Below are 12,326 nucleotides of genomic sequence, written 5' to 3'. Positions count from 1 at the left end.
TTGCTAGAGGGATGAGAGTGATTACTCAAATGCCCTATTATCAGACTTCAATCCAGAGATGTGAGGCCATAACTGTACAAGGATACTTATAAATGATGCAACATGAAACCACTGCTTTGGCCTTTGCTGCATTCAAAAGTGCAAATTAAGATTTCTTTTCCTTTTTTTTTTTTTTACAATTGACTAGTTTATATGGTAACTACGATTTGTTACAGTCTGGGTACAAATACCTCAGTTTCATATTATGCATTGAAACTCATATCATAAGGAAAAAGGTCAGTTAATTTCCTGGAGAATGTCAGATCTTGCAATCTTTGCACAGCTAGGGCTCTGCCAGAAATATCAAGTAAACGTGCTCATCTTCTCTTCTCCATGTCTCACTCTTTATCTTGTCTAAAAGTGCCATAAAGTTCAAACCAAAAAAATGAGCCCTGGGAGTTTTCCTGCATGTGAGTGAATCTCATAATGGATGCAACACAGTGATATTCAAAACAGGCCTGAGGGTTAAAGTACAAACATCTAAAGAACAACCATAAAAGAGCGCCTGCTAAAATGTTTTCTTTCTCTGACTCTTAAATGCTTTAGGTCTGATGTTATGACTTACATTTAACACCTACAGAACAGATTTCAGTACATAGTGAATCAGTTTTCTGTTTTAACCCTCAGATATGCTTATGATATAACTAGTTAATGTTTCTCACTAAAATGCAGACTTTTTTCTTTATCCTAATCTCACATGCTACTTACCAGACTCGCTGGGTGCCCTTGCAGTAGAATGTTTTTTATTAGGGCTGCACAATTCAATAATAATAATTTTTTCAATCGCATTGTGATTATTTCGAAACATCATAATAGCAATTTAAACTGCGATATTTAATTATTATTGTCCTGTTTAGCATTCAAACATATTTAATTGTTTGAGCCAACAGCAAATAAAGGGAAAAATGATATCATTAAGAGGATGCTTGCCGATTTATTTATCACCTCAAAGGTATAATAAAGTAAACAAATATTAAATTCTACATAAATTCCCAACTCCAGTTTCCTCCCACAGTCCAAAGACCTGCAGATCAGGCTAAATGGCGTTCCCAAATAGCCCATAGTTTATGCGTGTGCCCTGTGATGGATTGGCACCCTGTCCAGGGTGTACCCCGCCTCATGTCCAAGGTCTCCTGGGATAGGCTCCAGGCTTTTACCACCCCCCCCCCCCCCCCCCCCGCCCCCCAACCGACCCTGAATACAGGATTAAGCAGTATAGACGATGAGTGAGTGCAGTCAATTGTACAGCATCATTAAAAGCTAAAAATGTCTGTGTGGCCCAAGTATCCAGCGCTCAGACATGTTCAAACCCTAAGCAGCAGAACAGTGTAAATGTTGGCCATGTGGATATTATTTAACAATTTGTAAAAGGATAATAGGAAAAACATCAACTGTTTATTGCTCATTACTGCAGAATTACCTAGAAATATTATATATATTGTAATTTTGTACCCTTAAGAACAGACAATTCTGCAATAAAGAAAAAACAAAAAGTACTCCTGATAACCTTGCTGAAAACGTTTTTTTAATTTTTAATGAATGAATAGTTAACCTTACAGGGTCAGTGACTGCCGCTTCTTGTGCCTGGTGAGCAAGCTTCTTTCGTTCAATAATTAACTAGGGTTGTGAATGTGTTAATAATGAGTCAACACAATGAATTTTAAACACAACTTTTTCAACCACAACAGCTTCACAGAACACCCAACAGTCTCCGCTGCTCTATTACGGCGTCTCTGCAGAACAGTTTATCATAGTTTCTCTACAGAAGGGCACACAATCCCAGATGCGCTCATATTGACATTTCACAACAGTGCAGAGTCTCTAAGCATCATTCCAGCATCTCTAAAGAAAAGTGCACGGTCTCCAATGCTCCTGTTGTGAACGCCTACAAAAGGTCAGCATCTAAACAGACTTCAACATTACCAGTATTGGAGCCAATGCTCCATTTTAATGTCTCTCCTATTTTCATGAGCATGGTAGGATGTGAAAATAAGGCAAGAAAAAAAAGGCAGTAAAATGTTTATAAGCGAGTTAATTTTGTTAAATAATACCAGCTGTCAAAATTTTCACGATGCTCCTACATCACCATCGAAAGGAATCATTCAATTGATTTTTCTCCCATTACACTTTTTTGGAGGTAAACAGACTTTGCTAGAACCTGATGCAAAATCAAAACATATTTCAGGCCATAGAAGCCTGCACTTATCAGATAATGACAGATGGATGCAATTGCTTGTCGAATTAGTTAAATAAAATCCAAGCATATGACACAAGTACAGGTATCGAATTCGGCAGCGGTAAACAGGCAACGGCTGGCAGTGAACTAACCACGTGAACTAGGATAAAGCAGACTCGTAAGTAAAGATGCCAAAATATATTAGAGGATAAAAACCTAAAAACCTATTAGCGTAAAAAAGATTTCCACCTGTACTTTTTACGTTAATAGATTGCGTGTGACATCATGCATCAAATGTATATTATACATTTGAGGGTTAAATACAGCAATATGCACAAACTTCAATAACCAGTACTTTAAAAGCATTTGCGCTGCCTAATGTATATGTAATAGTTTCTTTTTTTCCTGAATTAAATAAACTGATTTGTTAAAGGGATCTTCAATGAAGTGTTTTGTACAAAGACCAGTCCCTCTACTGCTTCATATTACACTGAAAACTCACCTTTATATTGGAGAACCACAGGTCATTTTCATGAAGTGTAGCCACATAGATGCAACACAGCAGGCCCAGACTAACTCCTACTATAGAACCGAAGATAACACACAACACCGTCCACCACGATGTGCCTTCTGAAAGCATAAACAGAATTACACAATGATATTCCACAGTACTTTTAAGGTCTATTGTGCTTCAATGGCAAACGTGTCCATGACAAGAAAATATTACTGACCAAAAGGTGTTTTATTCAAGTTGGCAGATGCATGCTCACACCGCTGACTCTGAGGTTCCAGACCCGCTTCCTTGACTTTACTGCTTTTCCTCTGTCTTAGAGCAGTCATGCCTGATCACAGATCCTGAAACACAGACACAGACAGGCAAAGGCTCTTTATAGCAGACCCAAGATAAACATCCCAGAAAGTGAATATGTAAATCTCAATTTATAAATAATACTACTCACTAAATTTCACAAGCTGTTTAAGTCATAGCCCTAAACACAGAGCTGCATATATGATATGATATTTGTATGCTTTCGTTTTTTTTTTATTATTATTATTATTATTATTATTTAGCTTTAAATATTTTTACAAATTAATTGAATTAAAAATGTGAAAAGACTTATTTACAAATTTGAAAGAAGTCACACTGCTGCAACGTCACTATGCAGATAGAACTGTAAGACAACATTAAGCAGGGAGTCAGAATACCTTCTCTTACTTGAAAATGCTGTACTTTTTCAAATTTACAAGCAGATTATTTAAGTTCTCATCTGATTTTAATCACCTTGATGCATTAATACAGGCCTGCACTTCAATAAATTCTATGTAATAGATAGTACCCAAGTTAGTACAGATGACTCAAATAAGCAGAGAATTGGTTTCAAGGACAATATTGGGCTGAAATGCTGGGTCATTTATAAATAGGTTTTTATATCTTTTCCAACCAAATTTACTGACAGCATTTGAGCCCCAGAACTACACAAGGACAAAGCTAGTTTTATGAATGCTGCTGTCAAAACATTGGCCACAACTTATATCTATATATCTGCATTTATCAGAAAAAAGTTGAATAAGGACCTTATTCTGGCTTTTATACAAATCACTGTCATTTTTATATATAAAAATCTAGTCATTTTCACACGGAGGTTAGCATCTGCCTTGAATTCAATACCGTAGGTGACATCAACGCTGCTGGTGACAATAAGTTGAGTTGAGTTGCATTTTTATGAAATCAATGTTCCCAGCAATCAATCACTGCTCATCATCACTCCCAGCAACTATTTACTAATCCACACTGTACAACCAATCACTGATTATCATTGTTGTCCCACCAATTGTAAATTAAACAAAAAGCTACATTCGCCAAAATAATTATTTCTAAACAAACTTAGCAAATAATTCACTCATACCACATGGGATGCTTTTGGGTGAATAGTTCAGAGTGTACCGCCACAAGTCTCTCCAAAGTCTTCAGTATGTGTTTAACAATTGTGAGCATGCAGCTACGCGCAGCTTTTACCGTGACCATGCAGCTACGCGCAGCTTTTAACGTGAGCATGCAGCTACGCGCAGCTTTTAACGTGAGCATGCGTCACTTATAACTTCCATGTTTCAAGACTAATTAGCGGACGTGGTGTTTTGAGACTGTAACCATGTTCAATATGTGGGTTTCAAGACTAGTTCGCAAACAGAGTTCAGGGAAAAAGGACATTTTAGAGGCTTTTAAACACATGTTTTCTTTAATAATGTAACACCATAAAATGTGCTCATGCACACAGTACAGGGCATGAGGCAGGGTAGACTTCAATCCATCACATAGCCCACACACACACTCATTTATACACTACGTGCAAATTGGAAACACCAATCAGCCATTCGACTGAAGGAAACCAGAGTAACCGGAGGAAACCCATCAAGCAACATGCAAAAAGACCCACGGTGGGAATCAAACCCAGACCCTGGAGGTGCAAGGCGGTAGGTCTAACCACTCAGCCACCGTGCTGCCTATCTCTTATCAATGTAATAAAAAAATATTCTGGAGTTAATGTGGCGATACATGCATTGACACACAAAAATTGTGATTCATAAGTGAATTGATACTGCTTAATCCTGTGGACAGGGTCGGAAGAGGCCTTGAGCCTATCCCAGGAGACTTGGGGCATGGTACACCCCTTATGGGTTGATATCCATCGCAGGGCATACACATACACCCACGCACTCACTTACTCGCTTAATTTACACACTACCGGCAATTTGGGAATGCTAATTAGCTTAATCTGCATGTCTTTGGACAGTGTGAGGAAACCTGAGCACTGGGAGGAAACCCCTCAAGCATGGGTAAACCATGCAAACACAGACCCTGAGGCGGGAATCGAACCCTCGACCCTGGAGGTGCAAGGTGGCAGTGAATAAATTATTATTTTTTACTTATTGAAAAACTTTTATTCTATTATAATGAAAAAAAAATCTAATTCAGAAATGACTGATTCCTGCTGCAGCACTTGAGATGTACAAAGGGACATGATAGACGATAGGCTGCATACGTCATCTGGCGACCTGAGAACGCGTGAGCTACCTTCCCCTGAAGAGTTCTCAACAGCAGCTCATCTAGCACGCCTCTGAGATCCACAATGCACTGCAGAACACCCATAATGCACTTTTAAGAAAAGAGTAAACACTAATGTTGTAGTCTGGGGCGCACAGGGACAATGAACTCGGGGTTAAGTGGAGAATTGGAAAGTAACTTATCTCAGTAACAGTCACCTTGTGTGTTATTGTGCTTTAGAAACAATCACACACCGCATTACGGCTTGGCATGGAGCATCCATACGCGATTTATTTAAAGCTTTTGTGCTGTTTTATAAAGCAGCCTGCTTCTAAATAAGACACAAAGCTCCAAACGTGACCGTGTGTCCTATTTATCCACAGGCCTGTCCTACCGCCGCGATATTTCCTGCTCACGCCGCCGGCAGGATGGCACCGAATCCCCGCATGACACTCACATCGTAGCCCCCTTTAAATGTCCCTGCTTTAGCATGCAGCTGCGCTTATTTAGACAGATAAAGATGAAATCATCCCCCTATGAGTTCGGGTCTCACCCTGTTCCTCCCGAGGTTGCCGGGTATCTGGTAACGCCTCCTCTTTCCGGAGATAAAAGCACAGCAGCCTGGATGTCTTCAGTGCACCGTCTCTGCTCCTCGCTACTCAGTTAGCAAGCGGCTAATGATAATAACGCTCCATTTTTTTTTTTATCACAGGTTCTCAGTCGGTCCCGAGGTGGCCGAGTCCCGCCCGCTGTGTTTCCCCTCTCGGTGAACCGAGCCTGTACAATAGCGCAGCGCCACGTGGAAAAGCACAGGGGATGCTTCATGAGCTTCCCATTAGAAAAGCCAGACTTAATTAAAGAGGAAATGAAAAATGATGAGTTCATGATAATAACATCTTCCCGCAGAATTAAAAAAAAAAAAAAAAAAAAAGTCCACATCTTGTTAAAACGTCTGAAAATGCGCTTTTACTTCCAACCTGCGGTTTTGTTTACATTTTTCTACTGCTATTCTTTATTTACTCTTTTACATAAACACCTGGTAATACCTTTTTTTATTTATTTTATTAATTTTTTTATTTACATTTGCCCTAATTCATTGAATACACATTAGATGTATACGAGTCTAAGGAATAACCTTATTGTAACCATAGCAACCATTGAGGACGCGGCCACTAGGGGCAGTCACGAGTTCATCCTATTTATTATTCTAGTGTAAGTAGCTGTAGCCTTAGAGACCATTAGTGTTCTTTCCCCATGCTTAATATAAGGTTAATTTGGATTAAGTAAACAATAATGTGATATTATACACTGTTGAGCTGGGATTTTATTTGTTACTAAATATGTGTTTATAGAAAGTATTATAACAAGTGTCATATTCCCATAGAAACCTCCAGTTTCACTTAGTACTGCATGTTTGCAATTCAAGCAGGGTAATCAGAAAGTTTAACGGCGGTTAGAATCCAGTAGATTAAATTACCACCAACTGTAGGTCTCATTCTCCCTCATCTTCCCGTTCTCTTAAAGCCAATTCTTCGAAACCAGCCTTAAAAAGAAAAAAAAAATGTTAAATGCTTGCCTCCCTGATCTTTCCTTGTCTAGTCCCCTGATTTATATGGAAATAATGTGACCGTGACAAAGTTTTATATATACCCAGAGCCATATATTCCTTAGCTCTAGTGTCCTTTGTAAAACTTTAGTTATACTGTTATAGTTAGTCCTGTTGGAGTCCCTGCTTGCACTCAGCACAAAATATACGAGGGTGAGTCAAAAATTATCTGATGCAGACAGATGTTCTTTGATAACTTGTGACAGCAGTCTCCCTGTAGTTTAGGACTGAAATTCCCTTCTCAATCCCAACAGTTTTGTACCTGTTTTGTTAATAGTTTTGTTTTTTGCTTCTAATAATGAAACTGGACTTCATATTAACTGTCCAACCTTCTAACACACAGTATGACTGCAGATTGGCCACTACTACCATCAGGGATGATCTGATAAGTATGATTTATACATACTTCCTCACAGTTTTAAACTCATGTTCATATTTTTTTAAAATTATTTTGTAAAGCTACTTTGTATGTACCAATGATAATTTTTACAAGCACTTTAAAAATAAACCTAAACTGAACTAAAATGAACTAAATAATATTTAGGAAATTGTTCATCTTGAAATGGGTTAAATTTCTCCTGAACAGAATAACATGTTTAATATGTGTTAACTTAAAATAACCAGGAAACATAGGGCACTAGAGAACACAAGTGCACTTCTTTTCAAACCTTGATGCTTGTTCTATAGACAGTTTCAGCTAGGACAATATTAATTTTCAGTCCTTTAAAACAAACCATTTCAGGAGTTTATTTTTGAGGAAATGAGATTTTTTCCCCCTTTATTAAGAATTTCAAGGTCAAGTCTAAATATCCTTATGTATGCATTTCAGGTTGGTAAGTGTGAACATGTTTTGCATGGGAAACGTTTAAGCCTGGAATATTTAGACTGCCAGTGAAGCTTTTTTTTTCCTTCCGCCACAGTCCTCCATGTGGTATTGTTGTATTGACTAGGATGACCCTTTATAAAAGTTTAACACGACTGAATGAGGACCAACATCCATAATAAACCACAGGTAGACAAGAGAACATTGTCTTACATTGACATTGACCCAGGAATATTGGATGAAAGATGAGAGTACATTCTGAATAGAAAACAAGTTTATCTCAGAGAACAGTGCAGACATTTGGAATAACTTGGCCACTTATAATTATATTTTAGGGTGGTAAGAGAAGACCAGTGAGCCTGCAGGAAACTCACACAGACATGGCGTGAAGATGCAAAGCTCTATATACAGGAACCTGAGTTAATGATTGAGTCAGGGTCTCTGAACCCTTTAATTTATTCCAATAATTAAAATATTGTAAGATTCATTATCTAGAGCTTGAGCCAATGCTTGTTCAAAACTGTACACTGCCCAAGGCTGCACACACACTTACAGGAAGCACCGAACTTCATAAGTCAGTGTGCCAAAAGACATTATCCTGTGTACATCGGGAGATCGGGAGATGTGCAACTGGTGCTATTCTGACAACGTGCATTACCGTGTCTGCTATTTCATCATGAACAGCAAGTTACAACAAAGAGTGAACGTGAAATTCTGCATGAAACTGGGCAATGCTGCAATAATTAGTTTAAGGTGTTTTGAGTAGCATGTGCATTTCAGAAGCGCAAGAACATTAGTGGAGGATAACGAGTGATCAGGGCCTTCAATGAGCTCAACCCCCAAAAATGTCATGATGACCATTGGAGAAGAATCCACAACAATGCTGACATTGTCAGTGTGTCATACAGAACAGTCCAGGCAACCTGATGTGTGATTTGAACATGCACCATGTTGCTGACAAGTTTGTCCCCAGGCTGCTGAACAAGGAGCAGAAGGAACATTGTGTCGAAGTCTGCCAAGAACTCAGCATGCCATGTATGCCCTGTCCTTCATTTCGAAGATCATTACCGGTGATGAAACCTGAGCGTATGGGTACGACCCTGAGATGAAGCAACAGTCTTCACAGTGGAAGAGTTCACAGCTCAAGCAAAGGCATCGTCTTTTTGAACATTTGTGGCATTGTGAATCGAGAATTCATCCCCATGGGCCAAAGCGTCAATAGCAAATTCTACTGACAGGCTTAAAGTCGTTTGAGGGAGAACATACGAGAAAGGCAGGCAAATCCCAAAAAAGTTTTATACCCCTTCGTACATTTAATCATCACCACGTTAAAGAAAGTCCAGAGACATTGGATGAAGTGTAACATAGCATATTATACTGTACAGTAACAGTCACTTTCCCAAAACCCCAGGTGAAGAACAATTCTTTATCCATGAGAAAAATTTACTCAAATACTGAAGCTCAAGTTTTGATCAAAGCCTTGACAATCCTGATATGCATTTTAAGACAAGGCAGAAAAAAAATCGCACAATTTAATGAACCAGTTGGAGGTGTTACTTTGGCCCTGCCAAACACACTGCTCCTTGCCCACTGTTGCCATGGTGGACACAACACAGCAACACACCATTTCTCAAACGGAGCACATTTACCTGTAGGAATAAATACGAACTGAGTATTTTAATTAAAAGATTCCAATTGAAAGCATACAAGACTCATCCTCATCTTCGAGTGAATGAAGCACCTCAAGCAACAGCTGCATGCGTCCTGAAAACACTGGGATGCGAAAGGATTTAAAAAGGAGCTCTTATCTTGGTAAAAAAAAAAAAAAAGAGGGAACAAAACTAGTAAATTGTCCTCAAGCATATTTTCTAATCTAATTGTTTAGCATCCACGACTGGAATGAGGCAATTATCAACACTTTTTGTTCTTGCAGTTTGATTCTATAGAAGATGCTGAATTGAATTGCTTATCTATGGTGGACTAGCTAATGAGAAAAGATAATGTTAATAATTCATGCACGTTGTAGCAGAGAATAGCAGCTTAAACCCTAAGGGCAACTTTAGCACTGTGAGCTGTGCAGTGCCTTTGTTGACTATGTGAGTAACCTTCAACCAAACTTGTCTACTCTCATTCTGTTTTTAGACGCAGCTAGAACAAGCCGTCCAACCAAAAACAGCACCACCGCATTTCTTTCTCTCTCTCTCTCTCTCTCTCTCTCGTTCTCTGCTAAATCGATTGAAGAGAAACCTAAAGATATATGCACCACAGGTAAAGGATGCTTGTGGCAGTGCACATGATTTATGCAAGCATATTTAACGAGCATTTCTTTTTAGTGTATGCACATATTTTTGTATACTCTTTAAGTCAATCATGGGCAAGATATCTAATAAGTTCTTGTAAACGAGATCGATTTTTTTGCAGTCCATGTGATTGAATCTAGAAATAAAAAAGTTCTTGAAGATTCCCACAAGAACTACTGAATTAGGTCAGGCTGTTTAATAAGATTAATAATAAATTATTTTAACTTTTTTTTCTTTCCTATCCAGAGAGAAGAGGTACAATACAGTAGCGTGATCCATTCCCAGAAAGATGAGCAACTCTTGGCTTATTAAGAAAAAGCTGGAGCAGATCAAGGGAGAAATGCAGAGACTTTCAGAACGGCACGCTCTCACTCGCCCGGAACGGTCAGACATTAATATCTCAACAGTTTTCCACCACAATACAGAGCACTGGTGTGCATGCAAATAAAAAAAAATGTATTGGTTAAAAAATGCACTTTTCTTAAATTTTTCTAATAATCATGGTAATATTCTGGTATAATAATAATAATATTCTAGTATATTCAGATTTTGCTATTAATATACCACTATAAAACATTCATGATTTATTCCCAGGTACAACACACCCCTTAAATTAACAAGAGAGCAACTCACTTTTTACAGGCAATCGTCAAAAGTAACAATGTCTTCAGGGCAGAGGAGGATGTGATTTTGAGTAGTTTTTCCGTAACTTTTTGAAAAACAATCAACGTCAGGGTGGTAACTCTGCTTCGTGACGGGGCACGACACCTCTGTTATTGCTCATTTTCCCATAACAGCATGCCTAATCCTGATTTATTCATTACGTATCTGATGAATAAACAGCTTTCATTACAGTCGACGTGAGAAGTGTGAATGAAACACTGACGTTCACACACGGAGATAGACTCACTGCTGGAAGACATGTCCCTGAAATAGAGCACAATATAATGTTTTTTTTTCTTCGGTTCTTATCTCTCAATGCTTCATCTGCAGGTTCAAACAAACTCTGCATGTATTTTGTGCAGGAAGGCATATCATCCTTTTGTGTGGAACAGCCTGAGTCCTTACAGAGACACCACAGAGATTGACTATCTGATTGCTATGGTGAGAGCCTGCAGCTTCAGCCACACTTATCTGAATTAGTCTGGTTTCTCAGCAGCCTCAGTTTATTGAGATTTTTTTTTTGCATATACATCATTATATTATTTAAGATTATGTCAATATTACTCATAAGGTGTAAGGATAGTGGAATTAGATTTTTTTTTTACTTGATAATATGAATATTACTCATGCATGGCTTGAAGGAAAAAGGCACGTGCATGATGGCACAGTGAGTAGCATTACAGCCTTACAGATCCTACATTTGGAGTTTTTCATGTTTTCGAAATCCTCATGTGAGCTTCCTGAGGATCTTCAATTCCTCCCATCTTCCTGGAACATGTCAGTACATTGGCAACTCCAACTTGTTTTTAGGTATTCAGGCATCTTCCTGGATGTATTCCAACTTTGCACATAGTTTCTTGATCCATGTCGAAGTAATGAATAAATCAATCAATTAATCAATATACGTATATACAGTGTGATTCATTCGAAAAAAGCCCCAAATATTTTAGGACAAAGCAATCTGAACGGAACAATGTACAATGATGTGCTCCTCGGTATATGGAGCTTTGAACATGCCTGAATGCCCCTAGGTCAGACCGATAAGGTAAGCGCCAGACAGCCATCGCGCCTTTTAACACCAGACTCCTTCATTCAGTCACTCAACGTCTCATCAGAATGGAGATGTACAGTAATGAGCAGCATGTCTTTATAGTGCGAACCTATTAGGTCACCAATTTGTTTAAGCGATGTCAGAGTGAATTTAGGAAAAAATATGCTGTTCCTGACGTACCCTTGAAAAGTCTTATTCAGAGCATGGAATGGAAACTGGAAACGATGGGATCATTGATCTCTTATCACGGCAAAGAATGGAACGTGGACGCCGTGTGGAAATCTGTCTGGTAGTCAATGGAAAATTACTTCCAGCATTGCATGTAATGCAAATAATTACACATACAGTACGTCAACACATGTAGCATTTGTTTTTGGTTCAGATTGCTTCATTTTAGCAGGATGTCAGGGGTCTCTTTCGAAAGAATCACTGTGTGTGTGTGTGTGTGTGTGTGTATATATATATATATATATATATATATATATATACTACTGTATATAATTCAATTCAAAAACTAAAACTCATATTAAAGTTAGATTCATTACACACAGACTGATCTATTTCAAATGTTTATTTCTTTCTTTAAAAAAATCTTTAAAAAAATTTGAATATTGTGAAAAAGTTC

The 12,326-nt window shown here is 38.3% G+C and overlaps 1 protein-coding gene across 2 annotated transcripts in view; it reads right to left on the bottom strand.

Moving 5' to 3' along the window:
- The window catches only part of dpy19l3 (dpy-19 like C-mannosyltransferase 3), a 60,019-nt gene extending 53,979 nt beyond the window's left edge, over positions 1-6,040 (bottom strand). Inside the window, exons 1-3 of one of the 2 annotated variants that reach the window (XM_053493511.1) lie at positions 5,812-6,040; positions 2,947-3,070; positions 2,718-2,842 (exon numbers count right to left, since the gene is read on the bottom strand). In XM_053493511.1, the coding sequence (XP_053349486.1) occupies positions 2,718-2,842; positions 2,947-3,055 (234 nt within the window). In that variant the 5' untranslated portion in view covers positions 3,056-3,070; positions 5,812-6,040. Of the gene's footprint in view, positions 1-2,717; positions 2,846-2,946; positions 3,071-5,811 lie in introns of both variants that reach the window. The other variant, XM_053493509.1, reaches the window with a different exon arrangement.
- Positions 6,041-12,326: the final 6,286 nt, after the last annotated feature.

The sequence above is a fragment of the Clarias gariepinus genome, chromosome 3 (genome assembly GCF_024256425.1).
Source record: "Clarias gariepinus isolate MV-2021 ecotype Netherlands chromosome 3, CGAR_prim_01v2, whole genome shotgun sequence".
Classification (NCBI taxonomy): domain Eukaryota; kingdom Metazoa; phylum Chordata; class Actinopteri; order Siluriformes; family Clariidae; genus Clarias; species Clarias gariepinus.
Note: the sequence above shows the minus strand (reverse complement) of the source record. Positions and strands in the feature narration are given on the sequence as shown.